Source organism: Salvelinus alpinus, chromosome 16 (assembly GCF_045679555.1).
Source record: "Salvelinus alpinus chromosome 16, SLU_Salpinus.1, whole genome shotgun sequence".
Classification (NCBI taxonomy): domain Eukaryota; kingdom Metazoa; phylum Chordata; class Actinopteri; order Salmoniformes; family Salmonidae; genus Salvelinus; species Salvelinus alpinus.
The window spans coordinates 37,647,714-37,674,078 of NC_092101.1; the positions used below are offsets into that span (position 1 = coordinate 37,647,714).

The 26,365-nt window shown below is 47.1% G+C and overlaps 1 protein-coding gene across 2 annotated transcripts in view; it reads left to right on the top strand.

Moving 5' to 3' along the window:
- Positions 1–26,365, top strand: part of LOC139541446 (1-phosphatidylinositol 4,5-bisphosphate phosphodiesterase gamma-1-like) — a 79,927-nt gene that overhangs the window by 4,148 nt on the left and 49,414 nt on the right. For both annotated transcript variants that reach the window (XM_071346107.1, XM_071346106.1), the window contains exons 3-9: positions 15,621–15,770; positions 16,280–16,373; positions 17,224–17,271; positions 23,912–23,996; positions 24,096–24,176; positions 24,304–24,338; positions 24,582–24,654. In XM_071346107.1, coding sequence (XP_071202208.1) covers positions 15,621–15,770; positions 16,280–16,373; positions 17,224–17,271; positions 23,912–23,996; positions 24,096–24,176; positions 24,304–24,338; positions 24,582–24,654 — 566 coding nt within the window. The remainder of the gene's footprint in view (positions 1–15,620; positions 15,771–16,279; positions 16,374–17,223; positions 17,272–23,911; positions 23,997–24,095; positions 24,177–24,303; positions 24,339–24,581; positions 24,655–26,365) is intronic.

A 26,365-nucleotide genomic window follows, 5' to 3' on the forward strand; every position in this document is an offset into this window, starting at 1 on the left:
CCAGATGGGTTAGGGCAGTGTGCAATGTGGTTGCGATTGCGTCGTCTGTGGACCTATTGGGTCGGTAAGCAAATTGGAGTGGGTCTAGGGTGTCAGGTAGGGTGGAGGTGGTCCTTGACTAGTCTCTCAAAGCACTTCATGATGACGGAAGTGAGTGCTACGGGGCGGTAGTCGTTTATCTCAGTTACCTTAGCTTTCTTGGGAACAGGAACAATGGTGGCCCTCTTGAAGCATGTGGGAACAGCAGACTGGGATAAGGATTGATTGAATATGTCTGTAAACACACCAGCCAGCTGGTCTGCGCATGCTCTGAGGACGCGGCTGGGAATGCCGTCTGGGCCTGCGGCCTTGTGAGGGTTAACACGTTTAAATGTTTTACTCACCTCGGCTGCAGTGAAGGAGAGCCCACAGGTTTTGGTAGCAGGCCGTGTCAGTGGCACTGTATTGTCCTCAAAGCGAGCAAAAAAGTTATTTAGTCTGTCTGGGAGCAAGACATCCTGGTCCGCGACGGGGCTGGTTTTCTATTTGTAATCCGTGATTGACTGTAGACCCTGCCACATACCTCTTGTGTCTGAGCTGTTGAATTGCGACTCTACTTCGTCTCTATACTGACGCTTAGCTTGTTTGATTGCCTTGCGGAGGGAATAGCTACACTGTTTGTATTCGGTCATGTTTCCGGTCACCTTGCCCTGGTTAAAAGCAGTGGTTCGCGCTTTCAGTTTCACACGAATGCTGCCATCAATCCACAGTTTCTGGTTTGGGAATGTTTTAATCGTTGCTGTGGGTATTACGTCGCCGATGCACTTTCTAATGAACTTGCTCACCGAATCAGCGTATTCGTCAATGTTGTTGTTGGACGCAATGCGGAACATATCCCAATCCATGTGATCGAAGCAGTCTTGAAGCGTGGAATCAGATTGGTCGGACCAGCGTTGAACAGACCTGAGCGCTGGAGCTTCTTGTTCTAGTTTCTGTTTGTAGGCTGGAAGCAACAAAATGGAGTCGTGGTCAGCTTTTCCGAAAGGAGGGCGGGGGAGGGCCTTATATGCGTCACGGAAGTTAGAATAACAATGATCCAGGGTTTTACCAGCCCTGGTAGCACAATCGATATGCTGATAGAATTTAGGGAGTTTTGTTTTCAGATTAGCCTTGTTAAAATCCCCAGCTACGATGAATGCAGCCTCAGGGTGTGTGGTTTCCAGTTTACATAGAGTCAGATAAAGTTCGTTCAGGGCCGTCGATGTGTCTGCTTGGGGGGGAATATATATGGCTGTGATTATAATCGAAGAGAATTACCTTGGTAGATAATGCGGTCGACATTTGATTGTGAGGAATTCTAAGTCAGGTGAACAGAATGACTTGAGTTCCTGTATGTTGTTATGATCACACCATGTCTCGTTGATCATAAGGCATACCCCCCCGCCCCTCTTCTTACCAGAAAGATGTTTGTTTCTGTCGGCGCGATGCGTGAAGAAACCAGCTGGCTGCACCGACTCCGTTAGCGTCTCTCGAGTGAGCCATGTTTCTGTGAAGCAAAGAACGTTACAGTCTCTGATGTCTCTCTGGAATGCTACCCTTGCTCGGATTTCATCAACCTTGTTGTTAAGTGACTGGACATTGGCGAGTAGTATGCTAGGGAGTGGAGCGCGATGTGCCCGTCTCCGAAGCCTTACCAGAAGACCGCTTCGTTTGCCCCTTTTACGGCGTCGTTGTTTAGGGTCGCCGGCTGGGATCAGATCCATTGTACTGGGTGGAAGGCAAAACACAGGATCCACTTCGGGAGAGTCATATTCCTGGTCGTAATGATAGTGAGTTGACGTTGCTCTTATATTCAGTAGTTCCTCCCGACTGTATGTAATGAAACCTAAGATTACCTGGGGTACCAATGTAAGAAATAACACGTAAAAAAACAAAATACTGCATAGTTTCCTAGGAACGCGAAGCGAGGCGGCCATCTCTGTCGGCGCCGGAACACATAATCTGCACCTCTCTCTCTCTCTCTCTCTCTCTCTCTCGCTCTCGCTCTCGCTCTCGCTCTCGCTCTCGCTCTCTCTCTTTCTCTCTCTCTCTCTCTCACTCTCTCACACTCTTTCTCTTTCTGTCTCTCTCTCAGTAAAAGCTGTAGTGTGTAGGTGTGGTTTATACACTATATATACAAAAGTATGTGGACACCCCTTAGATTAGTGGAATCGACTATTTCAGCCACACCCGTTGCTGACAGGTGTATATTCGAGCACACCGCCATGCAATCTCTGCAGACAAACATTGACAGTAGAATGGCCTTACTGAAGAGCTCAGTGACTTTCAACGTCGCACTGTCATAGGATGCCACCTTTCCAACAAGTCAATTCATCAAATGTCTGCACTGCTAGAGCTGCCCTGGTCAACTGTAAGTGCTGTTATTGTGAAGTGGAAACATCTAGGAGCAACAACGGCTCAGCTGGCAAGTGGTAGGCCACCCACAGAACGGGACCGCTGAAGCACGTAATGCATTAAAATTGTCGGTCCTTGGTTGCAACACTCACTACCGAGTTCCAAACTGCCTCTGGAAGCAACGTCAGCACAAGAACTGTTCATCGGGCGCTTCATGAAATGGGTTTCCATGGCCGAGCAGCCACACACAAGCCTAAGATCACCATGCGCAATGCCAAGCATTTACTGGAGTGGTGTAAAGCTCGCTGCCAGTGGACTCTGGAGCAGTGGAAACACATTCTCTGGAGTGATGAATCACGCTTCACCATCTGGCAGTCCGACGGACGAATCTGGGTTTGCCTGAATGCATACTGCCAACTGTAATTTTTGGTGGAGGAGGATTAATGGTCTGGGGCTGTTTTTCTTGGTTCGGGCTAGGCTCCATAGTTCCAGTGAAGGGAAATCTTAACGCTACATCATACAATGACATTCTAGACGATTCTGTGCTTCCATATTTGTGGCAACAGTTTGGGGAAGGCCCTTTCCTGTTTCAGCATGACATTGCCCCCGTGCAGAAAGTGAGGTCCATACAGAAATGGTTTGTCGAGATCGGTGTGGAAGAACTTGACTGGCCTGCAGAGAGCCCTGACCTCAACCCCATCAAACACCTTTGGGATGAATTGGAACGCTGACTGCAAGCCAGGCCTAATAGCCCAACATCAGTGCCTGACTTCACTAATGCTTTTGTGACTGAATTGAAGCAAGTCCCTGCAGCAATGTTCCAACATCTAGTGGAAAGCCTTCCCAGATGAATGGAGGCTGTTATAGCAGCAAAGGGGGACGAACTCCATATTAATGCCCATAATTTTGGAATGAGATGTTCAATGAGCAGGTGTCCACATACTTTTGGTCATGTTGTGTATCTGATAGTAGCCACACACACTGACAGTATCTTGTGGTTTTGCTTGAGAGCCTTGTTAATCATTCATGATCATAAACCGTATTATGCTCAGAACAGAATCTATTGTTAGCTATCTTGGTGTGTGTGTTTGCTACTGTGCTGCTATATTCCACTGGCTGGCCGTCTCAAGTCTTTCTCCTTCTTACACATGCACTCACACACACGCACTCATAATTCTACCCCGCACCCCACTCCTCCTCTTTACAAACATATTCCGCCATAATCCTACAACCCCCCCATAGGGAGTAACATTCCTGGAACTGTGAGTCTCCACTTCTCTATTCAGCTCTCCAACACTCTCTCCTTTCCCCTGCTCTCCCTCCCTCCCTTTCTCCTTTCCCCTGCTCTCCCTCCCTCCCTTTCTCCTTTCCTCTGCTCTCACTCCCTCCCTTTCTCCTTTCCTCTGCTCTCACTCCCTCCCTTTCTCCTTTCCCCTGCTCTCTCTCCCTCACGTTCTCCTCCCCTCTGCTCTACCTCCCTCACTTTCTCCTTTCCCCTGCTCTCCCTCCCTCACTTTCTCCTTCCCTCTGCTCTCCTCCCTCACTTTCTCCTTCCCCCTGCTCTCCTCCCTCACTTTCTCCTTCCCCCTGCTCTCCCTCCCTCCCTTTCTCCTTTCCTCTGCTCTCCCTCCCTCCCTTTCTCCTTTCCCCTGCTCTCCCTCCCTCCCTTTCTCCTTTCCCCTGCTCCCCTCCCTCACTTTCTCCTTCCCTCTGCTCTCCTCCCTCACTTTCTCCTTTCCTCTGCTCTCCCTCCCTCCCTTTCTCCTTTCCCCTGCTCTCCCTCCCTCACTTCTCCTTCCCTCTGCTCTCCCTCCCCCCTTCTCCTTCCCTCTGCTCTCCCTCCCTCACTTTCTCCTTCCCTCTGCTCTCCTTCCCTCACTTTCTCCTTCCCTCTGCTCTACCTCCCTCAATTTCTCCTTCCCTCTGCACTACCTCCCTCAATTTCTCCTTCCCTCTGCTCTACCTCCCTCACTTTCTCCTTCCCTCTGCTCTCCCTCCCTCACTTTCTCCTTTCCCCTGCTCTACCTCACTTTCTCCTTCCCTCTGCTCTCCCTCCTTCACTTTCTCCTTCCCTCTGCTCTCCCTCCCTCACTTTCTCATTCCCTCTGCTCTACCTCCCTCACTTTCTCCTTCCCTCTGCTCTCCCTCCCTCACTTTCTCCTTCCCTCTGCTCTCCCTCCCTCACTTTCTCCACTCTGCTCTCCATCCCTCCCTTCTCCTTCCCTCTGTTCTCCCTCCCTCACTTTCTCCTTCCCTCTGCTCTACCTCCCTCTCCTTTCCCCGGCTCTCCCTCCCTCACTTTCTTCTTCCCTCTGCTACCCCTTCCTCTCCTTTCCCCGGCTCTCCCTCCCTCACTTTCTCCTTTTCTCTGCTATCCCTCCCTCCCTCTCTCCTTTGCCCTGCCCTCCCTCCCTCCCTCCCTCCCTGCTCTCACTCTCATTCCCCCTGCTCTCCCTCCTTCCCTCACTCTCGATCTCCCCTGTTATCCCTCACTCTCTACCTTCCCTGCTGTCCCTCCTTCCCTCTCTCCTTCCCCCTACTCTTCCTCACTCGCTAACCCTCCCCTCACCTGCTCTCCATCACTCTCTCCTTTCCTCTGCTCTCCTTTCCTCACTCTCTACCTCTCCAGTCCATCCCTTGCTACTTCAGTTTTTACCACCCCCAGTTTTCCATCTGTTACTCCCTCTCTCTGTTCTCCCACTATCAATCTCCCAGGTCTTTTCCAACTAGCTCTCTCTCTCTTTCCTAGCTCTCCCTTGTCTTTCATCACTTATCTTCACTTTTACTTGTTTAAAGTTGAACCCTTGATGCTCAACTTCATGCTTTTCCACCTCCCATTTTCATGCCACTCCCTCCTTTCTCACTTTTGTCTTTCTTTCTTTTGGTTATTTTCTTTTAGAGGTCAGTCTCACGTCCTGTACCAGTCCTCCTTTCTCCTTTGTCGTTTAGTTTATTCTCTCTCTCCTTTACTTTCTCTTCCCTTGAACATCTATTTGTTTCTATCTTTCCTTTCACCTCCCCCTCTCCTCTTCAGCCTCGTTTGTTGCCTTTGTTTTCATTACAGTTTCTCTACCGCCGTTTTAAAACAACATTAATACGGTGTCTGTTTCTTTGTATGTCTTGAGGGAGACCTGTGTGATGTCTGTTTACAGAGGTTACCAGTGCTGTAGCTGTGAGCTCTGTCGCACACACACACACACACACACACACACACACACACACACACACACACACACACACACACACACACACACACACACACACACACACACACACACACACACACACACACACACACACACACACACACACACACACACACATCTTCCCAGCCCTCTATACAGACGACAAGCTGCAGCACACACACACACACACATCTTCCCAGCCTCAGTATCACTAGTAGTATCACTCTTAAGTGGCAGGAAGTGCTGGTTATCAGGGAGCTCTTCACATCCTGCTTCAGACTGAAGGACTGAGCTCAGGAAAACAAAGGCCCCGGTGTCACTCTGGAAAAGGAATGGAGACTGGGAGATGGTGTTTGTGTGTGTGTGTGTGTGTGTGTGTGTTTACAACACAGTGTGTATGAACCATTCATTTGAATTATTTTAGCAGCCCCCACCCCTTTCTGTCCGTGCCACTGTGTAGCTGGTATAACGTGATTATTACGTCAATGCAACAGTACCAAGCATTCACATTTCACCCTGTTTGTTCACCTTCTCTGGAATATACAAATCATACAGGATGAATCCCAAATGGTACTCTATTCCCTATTATGTGCACTACTTTTGACCGGGGATCATAGGGCTCTGGTCAAAAGTAGTGCACTATATAGACAGGTTGGTTAAAAAGGTTGGTTAAAAACACACAGGGTTGGCTTAGATTGTTGACAACATGTAAACTATATTTCGTCTCCAAATGTTTATTGGAAACATAAATACATTTGCACAATGAGCACTTTTTGTCTCTCAAACACATATTTACAGTTGGTTAGCTAGCTAGCGAATTTTAGCCATATTAGCACTGACATCAGTCAAAACACCTCTAAACAAGACATGGTATCAAAAACAAGATAGAACCAGCTGAAACAAGCCACCTATGATTCCCCACATGGCAGCTTCTTGTCATTGTTGCTAGGTATCTGACAAATCAGAATCATGACAAAGCACGTCTTCTGGCCCTATCCATGCGCGCATAATTTTCCACACAATTAAAGACATTCCAGTCACGCCTCATTCTAGAACAGTGTGTTACAGGTCAGAAAGTTGGAATGATCTCTCTCTGGCTGGTTGTTGATGTTAGTTTAACTTTGACCACATAACATGTACCATGCGGTACCAATGAGAACCACATCATTAACATCGACCCAATGTCACGGCAAAGCTAAGAAAATACAGAACATTTTGTACAATGAAACGATGTAGACGAGTCATCATATCAGTAGAAATTCCCATGACCTTCTGAGGTTATTATTCAGTATAGAAGACATTTGATTAGTCATGTATAGAGCCCCATAGTGGAGGTGCAATAATACCCATAAAACCTAGCGGTCAAACAGGGAAATGGTTCCAATTGTTTTTCCACCATTCATTTTTCCGATAAGGAATTTTAGAAACACTTAAAATAAGGGCTGTGTTTCGTGTAGGCTACCCCGGTGTGACATTTTGATAACTGTGTAAATCTCTCTAGGACAAGGTGACTTTTATCAATATATTCGGCTCTATTTACTCTCAGATTCGAAAATGCTAATTAGCATCAAATTAGACATCATGCAAGATTACAAATCCTTGCAAGCTCCTGCATGTCATCTCTATCTGACACCTTTGCTAACAGGTATTGTTCCTGCTCGTCATCTCTATCTGACACCTTTGCTAACAGGTATTGTTCCTGCTCGTCATCTCTATCTGACACCTTTGCTAACAGGTATTGTTCCTGCTCGTCATCTCTATCTGACACCTTTGCTAACAGGTATTGTTCCTGCTCGTCATCTCTATCTGACACCTTTGCTAACAGGTATTGTTCCTGCTCGTCATCTCTATCTGACACCTTTGCTAACAGGTATTGTTCCTGCTCGTCATCTCTAGCTGACACCTTTGCTAACAGGTATTGTTCCTGCTCGTCATCTCTATCTGACACCTTTGCTAACAGGTATTGTTCCTGCTCGTCATCTCTATCTGACACCTTTGCTAACAGGTATTGTTCCTGCTCGTCATCTCTATCTGACACCTTTGCTAACAGGTATTGTTCCTGCTCGTCATCTCTATCTGACACCTTTGCTAACAGGTATTGTTCCTGCTCGTCATCTCTATCTGACACCTTTGCTAACAGGTATTGTTCCTGCTCGTCATCTCTATCTGACACCTTTGCTAACAGGTATTGTGTCAATGTAAAACTTGCACAAGACAGTTCACAGAATTGTCAATTCAATTAAATTTTGCCAATTTATTAATCCCTAAATTCAGTTAATAGTTCACCCAGAGATATTTACCTTTGCCAGATCATCATGGCATTTTTACTATGATAGCCACATTAGCAGCTAATTAGCATTTTATTTTGAAGGGACAAATATATTGATAAAAGTCACCTTGTCCTAGAGAGATTTACACAGTTATCAACATGCCACTCCAGGGTAGGCTACACGAAACACAGCCCTTCTTTTAAGTGTTTCTAAAAAACCCTATGGGAAACATTACCGGTGGAAAAACGATTGGAACCATTTCCTTGTTTTATGGGTATTATGACTCATACAATGGTACTCTAAAGAGGTCATTGTAGATGTATATACTGCAGATCTATAGACTAGAAGAATCTCTCGTTGGTCTTTCTTCTGCAAGAGAGACGTGTGTGTGTGTGTGTGTGTGTGTGTGTGTGTGTGTGTGTGTGTGTGTGTGTGTGTGTGTGTGTGTGTGTGTGTGTGTGTGTGTGTGTGTGTGTGTGTGTGTGTGTGTGTGCGTGCGTGCGTGCGTGCGTGCGTGCGTGCGTGCGTGCGTGCGTGCGTGCGTGCGTGCGTGTGTATGAGAGAGAGATGTGAAGAGAGGAGTGTGTGTGTGTGTGTGTGTGTGTGTGTGTGTGTGTGTGTGTGTGTGTGTGTGTGTGTGTGTGTGTGTGTGTGTGTGTGTGTGTGTGTGTGTGTGTGTGTGTGTGTGTGTGTGTGTGTGTGTGTGTGTGTGTGTGTGAGAGAGAGAGAGAGAGATAGGGAGATTTGAGAAGAGGAGTGTGTGTCTTAATCACAGTCTGGACCAGGATGAAAGGCCTCAGAGGGAGGGAACACTGTTTTGTGTGTTTGTGGTGAGTGTGGCGCAAAATCCCAGTAAGCATGAGAAAGCCAGGCTGTATTAACTAACTAACATGGTTATGGTGAGCCAAGCGTGACTCTTGGCTGGGAGGCCGATACGCCTTATTGTCCCAGACTCACACACACACACACACACACACACACACACACACACACACACACACACACACACACACACACACACACACACACACACACACACACACACACACACACACACACACACACACACACACACACACACACACATAGACACATACACATACACACATAGACACACACATACACACACATACACACATAGACACACACACATACACACACATACACACATAGACACATACACACATTCACACATATACACACACATACACACACATAGACACATACACACATACACACACACACACATACACACATAGACACACATACACACACACACACACACACACATAGACACACACATACACACACATACACACATACACACATACACACATAGACACACGCACCCAAGTTATAGACTGTTTTCTCTGCTACCGCACGGGAAGCGGTACCGGAGCGCCAAGTCTAGGACCAAAAGGCTCCTCAACAGCTTCTACCCCCAAGCCATAAGACTGCTGAACAATAAATAAAATCGCCACCGGACTGTTTCATTGACCCCCCCCCCCCCCCCCTCACTTTTGCTACTCGCTGTTTATTTTCTATGCATAGTCACTTCACCCCACCTACATGTACAAATTACCTCAACTAACTAAATAGCCCATCCAAATACCTCATCCCCATACTGTTATTTATTTATTTTGCTCCTTTGCACCCTAGTATCTCTACTTGCACATTCATCTTCTGCACATCTATCACTCCAGTGTACCCCCACACACTGACTCGGTACCGGTGCCCCCTGTATATAGCCTCGTTATTCTTATTGTGTTACTTTTTATTATTTTAGTCTACTTGGTAAATACAGTATTTTCTTAACTCTTCTTGAACTGCACTGTTGGTTATGATCTTGTAAGTAAGCATTTCACGGTAAAGTGCTTTTCTGACTCAGTGCCAGACCAGTCTCCCATCTCAGGTCATCCAGATTTGCTTCACAGCATTGTATTCAGAACACACACACACAAACACACAAACCCATACAGTAATGGCCAGGACAGCCTTCCCACCACCACCACCTCAGCTCTCTTGCCACGTATGTTAGTCTATCCTCTCTGGCATTGAGCACTGAACATGCTGAGTCCCAAATAGCAGCCTATTTCCTACACTTATTTTGACCAGAGCCTTGTGAGCCCATTTGGGACGCAGACATCGACTGACTCTTGTAACCAGCTGGAGATATTCTCTTCCCTCAGATGATCATCTTAGTCTCTTAATCTGGTGCCAAACTTTTCCTCTGATCTATAATCTGCACATACAGCAGACCCAGATAGAAACCAGATTTCCTCTGACTGAATGGTGGACTGTAGACTGTAGACTGTATGGTAGACTGTAGACTGTATGGTAGGCTGTAGACTGTATGGTCGACTGTAGACTGTACAGTAGACTTTAAACTGTATGGTAGACTGTAGACTGTATATTGTAGACTGTAGACTGTAGATTGTATGGTAGATTGTAAACTGTATGGTAGACTGTAGACTGTAGCCTGTAAACTGTATGGTAGACTGTAAACTGTACAGTAGACTGTAGACTGTTTGGTGGACTGTAGACTCTATGGTTGGCTGTATAATGTACGGTGGACTGTAGACTGTGGTGGACTGTAGACTGTGTGGTAGACTGTAGACTGTATAGTAGACTGTAGACTGTATGGTAGACTGTAGATTGTATGGTAGACTGTATGGTAGACTGTATGGTAGACAGTAGACTGTATAGTAGGCTATATACTGCAGACTGTAGACTGTGTGGTAGACTGTAGACTGTTTGGTAGACTGTAGAGTGTACGGTATACTGTAGACTGTATGGCAGACTGTAAACTACGGTAGACTGTACAGTAAACTGTAGACTGCATGGCAGACTGTAGACTGTATGGTAGAATGTAGACTGTATAGTAGATTGTAAACTGTACGGTACACTGTGGACTATAGACTGTTCAGTATACTGTAGAGTGTAGACTATACTGTAGACAGTAGACTGTATGATATGGAAACAAACTCGATATACTTTTAAATGACTAAATCCAAATCAAAACTGTGTAGAAAGATAACGGACCTATATTCTTACCGTTTTTTTACTGTCCAGCTCGCTAATAATCACTGTGCACAGTCAATTTACCTTTTCTCATAAGGTTTCTTGACTGTCCAGCTCGCTACTAATTACTAGACAGTCAGGGAGCATTGGAAATTGCAAACATGATGGATAGAGGATTACTATTATTAGCAAATTTTGACGGCAAGGAATAAAACCAATTTTCATTGCGGCCCTCCGGACCTCGTTGAAGACCGAATGCGGCCCCCGAGGTAAAATGAGTTGGACACCCCTGCTTTAGACTGAATGGTAGACTGTAGACCACATGAAAAGTCATTCCACGGAGGGCCAAGTATCTGCGGGTTTTCGCTCCTCCCTTGTACTTGATTGATGATTTAAGGTCACTAATTAGTAAGCAACTCTCCACACCTGGTTGTCTAGGACTTCATTGAAAGGAAAAACCCAAAACCTGCAGACACTAGGCCCTCCATGGAAAGACTGAGGCTAGGAAACACTGTCACCACCGATAAATCCACGATAATTGAGAATTTCAATAAGCATTTCTCTACGGCTGACCATGCTTTCCATCTGGCTACCCCTACCCCGGTCAACAGCCCTGCACCCCCCACAGCAACTTGCCCAAGCCTCCCCCATTTCTCCTTCACCCAAATCCAGATAGCTGATGTTCTGAAAGAGCTGCAAAATCTGGACCCCTACAAATCAGCCGGGCTAGACAATCTGGACCCTGTCTTTGTAAAATGATCCGCCAAAATTGTTGCAACCCCTATTACTAGCCTATTCAACCTCTCTTTCGTATCGTCTGACATCCCCAAAGATTGGAAAGCTGCTGCGGTCATCCCCCTCTTCAAAGGGGGAGACACTCTAGACCCAAACTGCTACAGACCTATATCTATCCTACCCTGCCTTTCTAAGGTCTTCGAAAGCCAAGTTAACGAACAGATCACCGACCATTTCGAATCCCACCGTACCTTCTCCGCTATGCAATCTGGTTTCCGAGCTGGTCATGGGTGCACCTCAGCCACGCTCAAGGTCCTAAACGATATCATAACCGCCATCGATAAGAGAGAATACTGTGCAGCTGTATTCATCGACCTGGCCAAGGCTTTCGACTCCGTCAATCACCACATTCTTATCGGCAGACTCAACAGCCTTGGTTTCTCAAATGACTGCCTCGCCTGGTTCACCAACTACTTCTCAGACAGAGTTCAGTGTGTCAAATCGGAGGGCCTGTTGTCCGGACCTCTGGCCGTCTCTATGGGGGTTCAATTCTCGGGCCGACTCTCCGTTCTCTGTAAACATCAATGATGTCGCTCTTGCTGCTGGTGATTCTTTGATCCACCTCTATGCAGACGACACCATTCTGTATACTTCTGGCCCTTCTTTGGACACTGTGTTAACTAACCTCCAGACGAGCTTCAATGCCATACAACTCTCCTTCCGTGGCCTCCAACTGCTCTTAATTGCAAGTAAAACTAAATGCATGCTCTTCGAACGATCGCTGCCCTCACCTTCCCACCCGTCCAGCATCACTACTCTGGACGGTTCTGACTTAGAATATGTGGACAACTACAAATACCTAGGTGTCTGGTTAGACTGTAAACTCTCCTTCCAGACTCACATTAAGCATCTTCAATCCAAAATTAAATCTAGAATCGGCTTCTTATTTCGCAACAAAGCATCCTTCACTCATGCTGCCAAACATACCCTTGTAAAACTGACTATCTTACTGATCCTTGACTTCGGTGATGTCATTTACAAAATAGCCTCCAACACTCTACTCGGCAAATTGGATGCAGTCTATCACAGTGCCATCCGTTTTGTCACCAAAGCGCCATATACTACCCACCACTGCGACCTGTATGCTCTCGTTGACTGGCCCTCGCTTCATATTCGTCGCCAAACCCACTGGCTCCAGGTCATCTATAAGTATTTGCTAGGTAAAGCCCCGCCTTATTTCAGCTCACTGGTCACCATAGCAGCACTCACCCATAGCACGCGTTCCAGCAGGTATATTTCACTGGTCACCCCCAAAGCAAATTCCTTCTTTGGCTGCCTTTCCTTCCAGTTCTCTGCTGCCAATGACTGGAACGAACTGCAAAAATCACTGAATCTGGAGACTCATATCTCCCTCACTAGCTTTAAGCACCAGCTGTCAGAGCAGCTCACAGATCACTGCACCTGTACATAGCCCATCTGTAAATAGCCCATCCAACTACCTCATCACTATACTGTTATTTATTTATTTTGCTCCTTTGCACCCCAGTATCTCTACTTGCACATTTATCTTCTGCACATCGATCATGGCAGTGTTTAATTGCATTCTGGTGAATCGATGCTACATATTCACAATGTATAACCACGGTTTGCAGCTCTAAATATGCACATTTTCGAACAAAACATAAGTGTATTGTATAACCTGATGTTATAAGACTGTCATCTGATGAAGTTGGTCAAGGTTAGTGATTCATTTTTATATATTTTGCTGTGAATGCTATCTATGCGGTGAATAAATGCGGTTGTGTGTTTGGCTATTGTGCTAAGCTAATATAATGCTATATTGTGTTTTCGCTGTAAAACACTTAAAAAATCGGAAATATTGGCTGGATTCACAAGATCATTTGCTGTACACCATGTATTTTTCATAAATGTTTTATGATGAGTATTTAGGTATTTCACGTTGCTCTCTGTAATTATTCTGGCTGCTTTGGTGATATTTTTGATGGTAGCTGCAATGTAAAACTATGATTTATACCTCAAATATGCACATTTTCGAACAAAACATACATTTATTGTATAACATGTTATAAGACTGTCATCTGATGAAGTTGTTTCTTGGTTAGTGACTAATTATATCTCTATTTGGTCGGTTTTGTGATAGCTACCTATGCGGTAGAAACATGGTGAAAATATGCGGTTGAGTCTTTGGCTATTGTGGTTAGCTAATAGAAATACATATTGTGTTTTCGCTGTAAAACATTTAAAAAATCGGAAATGATGGCTGGATTCACAAGATGTTTATCTTTCATTTGCTGTATTGGACTTGTGATTTCATGATATTTATATGCTATTATTTACTTGTGGCGCTAGGCTAGGCTATGCTAGTCAGCTTTTACTGATGAGGATGCTCCCGGATCCGGGATGGGTGTTAAGTAAAGGTTAAATAAAGGTGAAATAAGTAAATAAATAAAAACTTTGACACCCCTGCTGTAGACTGTATGGTAGACTGTAGACGGTATTGTAGAGTGTAGACTAGATGTATGGGAATGCTTACACCTGCTGCTCTGTAGAACTGTGGTTGGCCTGCTCTGTAGCTAAAGATGGATGTGTGTGTTTATGTGGTACTATGGAACTATGCTTTCCTCACATGCACACAACTCTCCTCCATGTTGCTTCTCTCTCTCTCTGTCCTTCACCCTCTCTTCCCCTACCCTTCTCTCCCCATCTATCCTTCTCTCTCGCTCTGTCCTTCACCCTCTCTTCCCCTACCCTTATCTCTCCCCGTCTATCCTTCTCTCTCTCTGCCTCTCACTGTTCTCGTCTCTCTTTCCTTCTCCCTGGTTGCGTCCCAAATGTTACCCTATTCCCTATATAGTGCTCCATTTTTGACCAGTGCACTATATAGGGAATAGGGTGCCATGTGGTTAACACACCCTCTTTCCCCCCTTTTCTCTTCCTCTCGTTATTTCTCCACATCTTTCTGCTTCTCTCTCGTGCCCTCTCTCTTCTCTCTCCCCCTCTCTTTCTCTTGCCCCTATCTCTTTTTCTTCTCTCTCCCATTCTCTCCTCTCTTCCTCTCCTACTCTCGTTATCTCTCCCCATCGCTCTCTTTCTCTCTCGCCCCCTCCCGCCTTCTCTATCTCCCCTTTTCCTTCCTTCTGTCGCTCGCTCTCTAACTCACTCTCTCTCTCTCTGGAAGCCATAGTGAGGTGTGGTGTGTTTACATTCGTATCTCAGGAGAAATATTCAGCTTCATGACTTTTCTCTCAGCCCTGCTGTGTGTGTGTGTGTCCGTGTGTGTGTGTGTGTGTGTGTGTGTTACTTAAGTGTGTGCACATCTTATAAAGAAGCTTTAAAATCTCTCTTTCTATTTTGACTGTGTGTGTATAAATGTGTTCAAGTGTGTTTGTGCTAACTCTGTGCACCCAAGTGTCTGGCTGGCTGTGTTTGTGCTAACTCTGTGCACCCAAGTGTCTGGCTGGCTGTGTTTGTGCTAACTCTGTGCACCCAAGTGTCTGGCTGGCTGTGTTTGTGCTAACTCTGTGCACCCAAGTGTCTGGCTGGCTGTGTTTGTGCTAACTCTGTGCACCCAAGTGTCTGGCTGGCTGTGTTTGTGCTAACTCTGTGTACCCAAGTGTCTGGCTGGCTGTGTTTGTGCTAACTCTGTGTACCCAAGTGTCTGGCTGGCTGTGTTTGTGCTAACTCTGTGCACCCAAGTGTCTGGCTGGCTGTGTTTGTGCTAACTCTGTGCACCCAAGTGTCTGGCTGGTTGTGTTTGTGTGTTTAGTTTGCTCAAGACATCTGCTAAGTCAATGAGATTCGTTTTCCTTGTGGGTGTGGCCAGTGTTTGTGTGGGCGGGACTGTGTATCTACCATTCATTCCAAATATTTTAAAATGCCCCCCCGCTGTCATTACCATTGTGTAGCTGTTATAACATCATTATTGATTTGAACAATTTCAGCGTGGAGGGAGTTGGGGTGCAGTGTGTCTGTCTATGTGTGTGTTGACTAACAGTGTTTTCCTCTCTCTCTCTAGTTGATATCAGGGAGATCAGGGAGCTGCGGTTGGGTAAAGGTTCCCGGGACTTTGAGCGTTATCCAGAGGAGGCTCGTAAATTAGACTCCGCCCACTGCTTCATTGTGCTCTACGGACTGGAGTTCCGCCTCAAAACACTCAGCGTGGCCGGTCAGTGTGTGTGTGTGTGTGTGTGTGTGTGTGTGTGTGTGTGTGTGTGTGTGTGTGTGTGTGTGTGTGTGTGTGTGTGTGTGTGTGTGTGTGTGTGTGTGTGTGTGTGTGTGTGTGTGTGTGTGTGTGTGTGTGTGCTTTCTCTGTTGCTCGATGGCTCTCCAAATGTTCTCCATTGCATCTGTTAGTGATATTCTGGGACGGTAAGGAGGTGGCTGGAAGATAATATTTCCATATTTGTAATAATGCCATGCTACAATAGCTCCTGTTGTACAAGGCAGTAGTGCACTGCATAAAGCTCACTTCTCAGCACTTCGTTAACATTTTATTTTCTCCATGCCCACTCTCACTCTCGCTCTCTGTCCCTGTCCCTGTCTCACTCTTTCTCTGTCTGCCTTTCTCCCTCTCTCCCCCTCTCTATCTCTGTCTCTCTCCTTCTGCCCCACCCAACCTCTCTCTCTCTCTCTCTCTCTCTCTCTCTCTCTCTCTCTCTCTCTGTCTCTCTCCAGCCTTCAGTGAGGAGGAGGTCAATATGTGGATCACTGGACTCAACTGGCTGATGATGGATACTCAGAGAGCCTCAGCACCACAACAGATAGACAGGTACATGTGTGTGTGTGTGGGTGTGTGTGTGTGTGTGAGAGAGAGAGAGAGAGAGAGAGAAAGAGAGAGGAGAGGAGTGTGAGTGAGAGAATGAGTGAGTGAGGAGTGTGTGCGTGAGAGAGAGGAGAGGAGTGTGTGTGTCTGAGTGAGTGAGAGAGAGAGAGCGAGGTGAGAGGGGGCGAGGGAGAGGAGTGTGTGTGTTTTTGTGTAGAGGAGTGTGTGTGTGAGAGAGAGAGATGTGAGGAGAGGAGTGTGTGCCTTTATGACAGTATGAATCAGGTGTCTGTGGTGTTTAACAGGCTCCTGTTTGTAGTAATATTAATATCCCGGTAGCATCATCCATTACTACTATAACACACATAGGAGAGAGGGGACAGGGGTTGGAGAGAGCAACAATATTTGTGTTGGTTGAAAATAATTATTCTGGGTAAATGTGTGGGGGCAGTGTTCCTATATTCCATGGTTTGTGGACGAAAACTCAGAGTAGTGCTGTTGTGGGAGAGAGGAACTTCAGTATTGTACATATGATCCGTTTTATGACTATTTGGTTTACAAATGTCAACAACTTGGTCACAGTCAATGAAGTGACATACAGTGTCTCAATTATTTTGTGTTGTAGGCTTTGGGTCACATTACTATTTTATGTTTTCACAAATACAGTCACAATTTAAAGTTAGACTAAGTCAATGTTAAACCCCGTGGCTGGTGGCTTTTAAAAGAATCCGCTGTGCTCAACACAGCCACTCAACATCTGTCTTTCCATCTCATACTGAACTATCTCTCTTCTCTCTATTTCTGTATTCCCTCCCTCCCTCCCTTCCTCCCTCCCTCCCTCCCTCCCTCCCTCCAGGTGGCTGAGGAGACAATTTGAGGTGATGGACAGGAATCGTGAGGGAAGGTGGGTCAGACGTCAATACCATATCAACATTGTTGTTACACCCAACCAGAACCCTGGGATACACACACTATGGTCACTCTGCTAGCCGGTGGAATAGTGGGGGAAATCCACTCCAAACGTTATAAAATAATAATACCCCTCCCAGCCCCTTCCCCAGCTCTAACCCCAGCTCTAGCTCTAGCTCTAACCCCAGCTCCAGCTCTAGGCCTAGCTCCAGCTCCAGCTCTAACCCCAGCTCCAGCTCTAACCCCAGCTCTAGGCCTAGCTCCAGCTCCAGCTCTAACCCCAGCTCCAGCTCTAACCCCAGCTCCAGCTCTAACCCCAGCTCCAGCTCTAACTCCAGCTCCAGCTCTAACCCCAGCTCCAGCTCCAGCTCTAACTCCAGCTCTAACCCCAGCTCCAGCTCTAACCCCAGCTCCAGCTCTAACCCCAGCTCCAGCTCCAGCTCTAACCCCAGCTGCAGCTCCAGCTCTAACCCCAGCTCCAGCTCCAGCTCTAACCCCAGCTCCAGCTCTAACCCCAGCTCCAGCTCTAACCCCAGCTGCAGCTCCAGCTCTAACCCCAGCTCCAGCTCCAGCTCTAACCCCAGCTCCAGCTCTAACCCCAGCTGCAGCTCCAGCTCTAACCCCAGCTCCAGGCCTAGCTCCAGCTCTAACTCCAGCTCCAGCTCTAACCCTAGCTCCAGCTCTAACCCTAACTCCAGCCCCAGCTCCAGCTCTATCCCTAATTCCAGCCCTAGCTCCACCTCTAACCCTAACTCCAGCTCCAGCTCTATCCCTAGCTCCAGCCCTAGCTCCACCTCTAACCCTAACTCCAGCTCCAGCACTATCCCTAGCTCCAGCCCTAGCTCCACCTCTAACCCTAACTCCAGCTCCAGCTCTATCCCTAGCTCCAGCCCTAGCTCCAGCTCCTTACATCCCCACTAGTCCCCAGCTCAGTTCCATGGCTCCCACCTCTTTGGGAGGAAGCGGTCCAGCACAAACAGCCGGTCTGCCACCGCCTGATAAGGAACAGGAACAGGAAGTGATGCGATGGGTTGGGAGAGGGAAACTTCCTGTCTCAATGGAAATAGAAACAGGAGCTCCAAATCAGAGCAAAATAATGAGGGGTGATAAATAACGAGTTAAACAAAAGAGAGTTGATTGAACAGAGGATGAACAGAACATAGGGACGGAGGGATACATGCTAGCCAGAGAAATAATGGGGAAGATAGGGAAAGACCAAGACAGTGACAGAGAGAGAGAGAGAGAGAGAGAGAGAGAGAGAGAGAGAGAGACACACACACACACAGACATAGAGACTATCAGTACTCTCTGAGACGCTGGAGGACAGCAGCTTGTGTCTAGTTAATCAACAAAGTGATCGGCCATGTGCCCCAACCCTGCAGGAGGGGCAGGACAGAGTGAGGGGGGTGGAGATTTCCCATAACACAGGGAGAATGTCTGGGAGTCCCAAAACACAAATAGACTGTCTGAGAGTCCCATAACACAAAGAGACTGTCTGAGAGTCCCATAACACAAAGAGACTGTCTGAGAGTCCCATAACACAAAGAGACTGTCTGAGAGTTCCATAACACAAAGAGACTGTCTGAGAGTCCCATAACACAGAGACTGTCTGAGAGTCCCAAAACACAGAGATACTGTCTGAGAGTGATAGCAAAAGAAAGAGGAAACTAGAGAGGGATTGATGAAGAGAGGTCTACAGAGAGGAGGAGAGACATATAGTATATAAGGGAAAAGAGTTAGAAAGAAAGAAAAACACACAGAGACAGATACTGAGAGAGGCTCAGAGAGAGAGAGTATGATATCCAGTGTGTACCCAACCCAGCAAGACCCAGCCCTGCTCCCCTTCTCTGGCCCGTCCGGTGGAAGCGGGGAGAGAGAGAGAGATCACCCCCCTGCTCTCCGCCCCTCCCTGTGGAGCCCAAACATTGAGACCAAGCAGGAGGCTTTCCGGCTGCCACTCGCCCATAGCTCTGGTTCTAAACAAACTAAACAGAACTCTAATACTTCATAATTAAACTACTCTAGCTCTGGTTCTAAATTAACTAAACAGAACTCTAATACTTCATAATTAAACTACTCTAGCGCTGGTTCTAAATGAACTAATCTGAACTGTGATACTCCATAATTAAATTACTCTAGATCTGGTTCTAAACAAACTTAACAGAACTCTAATACTTCATAATTAAACTACTCTAGCTCTGGTTCTAAATGAACTAAACAGAACTCTAATACTTCATAATTAAACTACTCTAGCTCTGGTTCTAAATGAACTAAACAGAACTCTAATACTTCATAATTAAACTACTCTAGCTCTGGTTCTAAATGAACTAAACAGAACTCTAATACTTCATAATTAAACTACTCTAGCTCTGGTTCTAAATGAACTAAACAGAACTCTAATACTTCATAATTAAACTACTCTAGATCTGGTTCTAAACAAACTAAACAGAACTTTGATACTCCGTAACAAAACTCCGCTCTGGTTCTGAACGAACTAAACAGAACTGTGATACTCCATAACAAAACTCTGCGCTGGTTCTAAATGAACTAAACAGTACTGAGATACTCCATAACTAAAATACTCTAGCTCTGGCTCTAAATGAAGTAAACAGTACTGTGATACTCCATAACTAAAATACTCTAGCTCTGGCTCTAAATGAACTAAACAGTACTGTGATACTCCATAACTAAAATACTCTAGCTCTGGCTCTAAATGAACTAAACAGTACTGAGATACTCCATAACTAAAATACTCTAGCTCTGGCTCTAAATGAACTAAACAGTACTGTGATACTCCATAACTAAAATACTCTAGCTCTGGTTCTAAACTAACTAAACAGAACTGTGATACTCCATAAGTAAAATACTCTACCTCTGGTTCTAAATGAACTAAACAGAACTGTGATACTCCATAACAAAACTCCGCTCTGGTTCTAAACTAACTAAACAGAACTGTGATACTCCATAACAAAACTCCGCTCTGGTTCTAAACTAACTAAACAGTACTGTGATACTCAATAACTAAACTGCACGCTTGTTTTAAACTAAATTAACAGAACTGTGATACTCCATAACTAAACTAATCTCAGCTCTGGTTCTAAACGAACTAAACAGAACTGTGATACTCTGTAACGGATCTCCTCTTCGTCTGAGGAGGAGTAGGAAGGATCGGACCAATGTGCAGCGTGGTAAGTGTTCGTCATTTTATTAAAATGCACTGAACACTAAAATACAAAATAAACAAACAAAGAACAACCGAAACAGTTCCGTCTTGTAACTAATGCAAAGACAGAAAACAACTACCCACAAATCATAGTAGGAAAACAGGCTACCTAAGTATGGCTCCCAATCAGAGACAACGATAGATAGCTGCCTCTGATTGGGAACACACCCAACCACATCTGGGTGGGCATCTGTCCGCGGTGGCGGCTCTGGTGCGGGACGTGGACCCCACTCCACCATAGTCTTAGCCCACTTAGGTGGCGCCTTTGGAGCGGCGACCCTCGCCGCCGACCCCGGACTGGGAACCCTTGCAGCGGGCCCCAAATAGACGGGAGACTCTGGCAGCGCCGGACAGGCGGGAGACTCTGGCAGCGCCGGACAGGCGGGAGACTCTGGCAGCGCCGGACAGGCGGGCGACTCTGGCAGCTCCTGAGTGAAGGGCGACTCTGGCAGCTCCTGAGTGAAGGGCGACTCTGGCAGCTCCTGAGTGAAGGGCGACTCTGGCAGCTCCTGAGTGAAGGGCGACTCTGGCAGCTCCTGAGTGAAGGGCGACTCTGGCAGCTCCTGAGTGAAGGGCGACTCTGGCAGCTCCTGAGTGAAGGGCGGCTCTGGCAGCTCCTGAGTGAAGGGCGGCTCTGGCAGCTCCTGACTGACGGGTGGCTCTGGCAGCTCCTGACTGACGGGCGGCTCTGGCAGCTCCTGACTGACGGACGGCGCTGGGAGCTACCGACTGACGGGCGGCTCTGGCAGCTCCTGACTGACGGGAGAACCTGGAGGGAGGAGACGGAGAGACAGCCTGGTGCGTGGGGCTGCCACAGGACCCACCAGGCTGGGGAGACCTACAGGAGGCCTGGTGCGTAGAGGAGGCACCGGATGGAACGGGCTGTGGGGGAGCACTGGAGCTCTGGTGCGCAGCCTTGGCACCACTCCTCCAGGCTGGATGACCACTTTAGCCCGGACCCTCCAGAGTGCAGGGCACAGGTTGAACCGGGCTGTGGGTGAGCACTGGAGATCTGGTGCATACCACTCGCACCTCTACCTTAGGCTCAATGCCCACATTCGCCCGGCACGAGCGGAGCGCAGGCATAGGACGCACTGCACCCTCCCAGCGCCCCGGAGACACAGCACGCAGAGCCGGCGCAGGATACCCTGGGCCGAAACGGCGTACCGGAGACCAAACACGCTGAGCCGGCACAACACGCCCTGGCTGGATGCCCACTCTCGCATGGCACTTGCGTGGGGCTGGCCTATAGCGCTCCGGGCTATGAGCGCGTACTGGCGACACCGTGCGCTCCACCGCATAACACGGTGCCTGACCAGTACAACGCTGCTTTCGGTAAGCACGGGGAGTTGGCTCAGGTCTATCGCCTGACACCGCCAATCTCACCGTGTGCCCCCCCCCAAAAAATTGGGGGGCTGCCTCTCGTGCCTGTTGCGCTGCCTTACCTCATATCGCCGCCACTCAGCTTTCGCTGCCTCCAGTTCTTCCTTGGGGCAGCGATATTCCCCAGCCTGTGCCCAGGGTCCCTTGCCTTCCAGTATCTCCTCCCAAGTCCAGGACTCCAGAACCCTCTGCTTCTGGTTACCACACTGCTTGGTCCTTTTTTGGTGGGTAGTTCTGTAACGGATCTCCTCTTCGTCTGAGGAGGAGTAGGAAGGATCGGACCAATGTGCAGCGTGGTAAGTGTTCGTAATTTTATTAAAATGCACTGAACACTAAAATACAAAATAAACAAACAAAGAACAACCGAAACAGTTCCGTCTGGTAACTAATACAAAGACAGAAAACAACTACCCACAAATCATAGTAGGAAAACAGGCTACCTAAGTATGGCTCCCAATCAGAGACAACGATAGATAGCTGCCTCTGATTGGGAACCACACCAGGCCAAACACATAGAAACACAACAACATAGAAAAAGAACATAGACTGCCCACCCCAACTCACGCCCTGACCAAACTAAAATAGAGACATAAAAAGGAACTAAGTTCAGGACGTGACATACTCAATAACTAAACTGCACTCTTGTTTTAAACGAACTTAACAGAACTGTGATACTCCATAACTAAACTAATCTCAGCTCTGGTTCTAAACGAACTTAACAGAACTGTGATACTCAATAACTAAACGATGCTAGCTCTGGTTCTAAACGAACTAAACAGAACTGTGTTATTCCATAACTAAAATGCAGTCTAGCTATGTCTCTAAATTAACTAAACAGAACTGTGATACTCCATAAATAAAAAATAACTAAACTCCACTCTAGCTCTCGCTGGAAACATAACTAAACTCCACTCTAGCTCTGTCTGGAAACATAACTAAACTCCACTCTAGCTCTGTCTGGAAACATAACTAAACTCCACTCTAGCTCTGTCTGGAAACATAACTAAACTCCACTCTAGCTCTGCCTTGAAACATAACTAATCTCCACTCTAGCTCTGTCTGGAAACATAACTAAATTCTGCTCTAGCTCTTGCTGGAAACATAACTAAACTCCACTCTAGCTCTGTCTTGAAACAATACTAAACTCCACTCTAGCTCTGTCTTGAAACATAACTAAACTCTGCTCTACCTCTTGCTCGAAACATAACTAAACTCCACTCTAGCTCTGCCTTGAAACATGACTAAACTCCACTCTAGCTCTGCCTTGAAACATAACTAAACTCTACTCTTGCTCTGGCTGGAAACATAACTAAACTCCATTCTAGCTCTGCCTTGAAACATAACTAAACTCTACTCTTGCTCTGGCTGGAAACATAACTAAACTCCACTCTAGCTCTGCCTTGAAACATAACTAAACTCTACTCTTGCTCTGGCTGGAAACATAACTAAACTCCACTCTAGCTCTGCCTTGAAACATAACTAAACTCTACTCTAGCTCTGCCTTGAAACATTACTAAACTCCACTCTAGCTCTGCCTTGAAACATAACTAAACTCTATTCTTGCTCTGGCTGGAAACATAACTAACCTCCACTCTAGCTCTGGCTGGAAACATAACTAAACTCCTCTCTAGCTCTGCCTTGAAACATAACTAAAATCTACTCTGGCTAGAAACATAACTAAACTCTACACTTGCTATGGCTGGAAACATAACTAAACTCCACACTTGCTATGGCTGGAAACATAACTAAACTCCATTCTAGCTCTGGCTAGAAACATAACTTTACTCTACTATGGTTCTTGCTGGAAACAGACTGAAATACAACTTAACAGAACTATAATACTGTAATCCTTCCTTTGGTCAACGTACCTCCCCTGCTGGTTCAGATAGGTACTGAGCAAGTCACTGGACCTGATGGAAGAGTGACAATTCAAACTGATTTGAATAGATGTAACATTTTATTGTCCAGTCAGTAATGTTCTATTGTCTCTGTTAAATCTCTTGTTTTTTTATTGTATTGTCCTGTCCAGTATTACAGTAAAGGATGTGAAGGCCCTGTTACCTCATATCAACTACAGAGTCCCCAACATGCGCTTCCTCAAAGACAAGCTACAGGTAATAGATGATAGAAATCCCCAGGCATGTACAGGCTGCCACAGTTTTAAATTAGATGATTTGTACATGTAATCACTTGTGTACTTCCTGTCTGGACAGGAAGTGGAAGCCAGGTGTGATCTCTCCTTCCCTCACTTTGCTCAGCTCTACAGAACATTGATGTTCGACGCACAGAGGAGTGTGAGTATTAGAAAATATACGTAGACACACACACAAATGCTCATGCACACACACACACACAAATACACACACACACTCCATGCCCTGTGTACCCCTCCCTCACCTGGCTCTCCCGTTGTTCCCTCAGATCATTGAGCAGCTGGAGCTCTCCTTCCCCCTCCGGTGAGTCCCACCTCCTCTTCTCTTTTCCTCCACCTCCTATTGTCCCAATATGTCTTCCCAAATCTCCTCCATTTCTTTGATGTCTATCTATCTTCCTAGCTCACATTTCTTTTTTATTCTCCTCTATTCTCAACCTACTAATTAGAGGTAACCTATAGATATTGTACTGCCCTTTAAAACGTTTTCTGTGTGTGTGTGTGTGGGTGTGTGTGTGTGCCTGCGTGTGCGTGTGTGTGTGTGTAGGAATGTGGACAGACCAGAGCTGTGTCAGATCTCTTTTTACGACTTCCAGAAGTTTCTACAGCTGGATCAGAAGGTACTGGCACATTTTCACGTGCTTCACGGTTAACGTATTACACAGTGCTGCTGTGAGAGTCTCCTGCTCAGTGAAACAGATGCTGCTGTCTGTAACTGTATGAGCTCTCTAGAGATGTACTAGAGAGCTAATCTCTGCATCTCTGCACTAATGGTTTATGTGATAGCATGGACAGTGCCATTGAGAACTATCTCCATTTTAATGTTCTCAATGTCTTCTTCTACTACTTCTATGAGTTTATTGACAGTTTGTAAACAAACTGAAAGTGTAACGGTGTTCCTCTTCCTCCGAAGAGGAGGAGCAGGGATTAAACCAAAATGCAGCGTCGTGATAAGACATGATATTTATTAAACAAAATAACAAAAAAACAAATGTAGACAGACATGGACTACGAACTTACATGTAACACGAAGAACGCACGAACAGGAAAAATGACTACATAAAACAAACAAACAAACAAAACCGAAAACAGTCCCGTGTGGCGTAACATACACAGACACTGACACAGGAGACAACCACCCACAACAAACCATGTGAAAACACCTACCTTAATATGATTCTCAATCAGAGGAGATGAAAACCACCTGCCTCTAATTGAGAACCATATCAGGTACCCATTAACCAACATAGAAACACAAAACATAGACTACCCACCCAAACTCACGCCCTGACCGTCAAACACATACAAAATAACAGAAAACCGGTCAGGAACGTGACATAACCCCCCCCTCAAGGTGCGTACTCCGAACGCACCACCAAAAGTCTAGGGGAGGGTCTGGGTGGGCGTCTGACCACGGTGGTGGCTCAGGCTCTGGGCGAGGTCCCCACCCCACCATAGTCAATCCCAGCTTACGTCTCCCCCTTAGAATGACCACCCTCATATTCCACCCACCTAATTTGAGGGGCAACACCAAGATAAGGAACAGCTCCGGGACAAGGTAGCTCAGGACAGAGAGGTAGCTCAGGATAGAAAGGTAGCTCAGGATAGAGGGGCAACTCCGGACTGAGGGGCAGCTCCGGACAGAGAGACAGCTCTGGACTGAGAGGCAGTTCTGGATGAATGACAGCTCTGGACGCTCATGGCTGGCTGACGGCTCTGGACGCTCATGGCTGGCTGACGGCTCTGGACGCTCATGGCTGGCTGACGGCTCTGGACGCTCATGGCTGGCTGACGGCTCTGGACGCTCATGGCTGGCTGACGGCTCTGGACGCTCATGGCTGGCTGACGGCTCTGGACGCTCATGGCTGGCTGACGGCTCTGGACGCTCATGGCTGGCTGACGGCTCTGGACGCTCATGGCTGGGTGACGGCTCTGGACGCTCATGGCTGGCTGACGGCTCTGGACGCTCATGGCTGGCTGACGGCTCTGGACGCTCATGGCTGGCTGACGGCTCTGGACGCTCATGGCTGGCTGACGGCTCTGGACGCTCATGGCTCACTGGCGGCTCTGGACGCTCATGGCTCACTGGCGGTTCTGGCAGATCCTGTCTAGTTGGCGGCTCTGGCAGATCCTGACTGACGAATGGCTCTAGCGGCTCCTGACTGACGAACGGCTCTGACGGCTCGGGACAGACGGGCGGCTCTAATGGCTCGGGACAGACGGATGGCTCAGACGGCACTGGGCAGACGGATGGCTCAGACGGCGCTGGGCAGACGGATGGCTCAGACGGCGCTGGGCAGACGGATGGCTCAGACGGCGCTGGGCAGACGG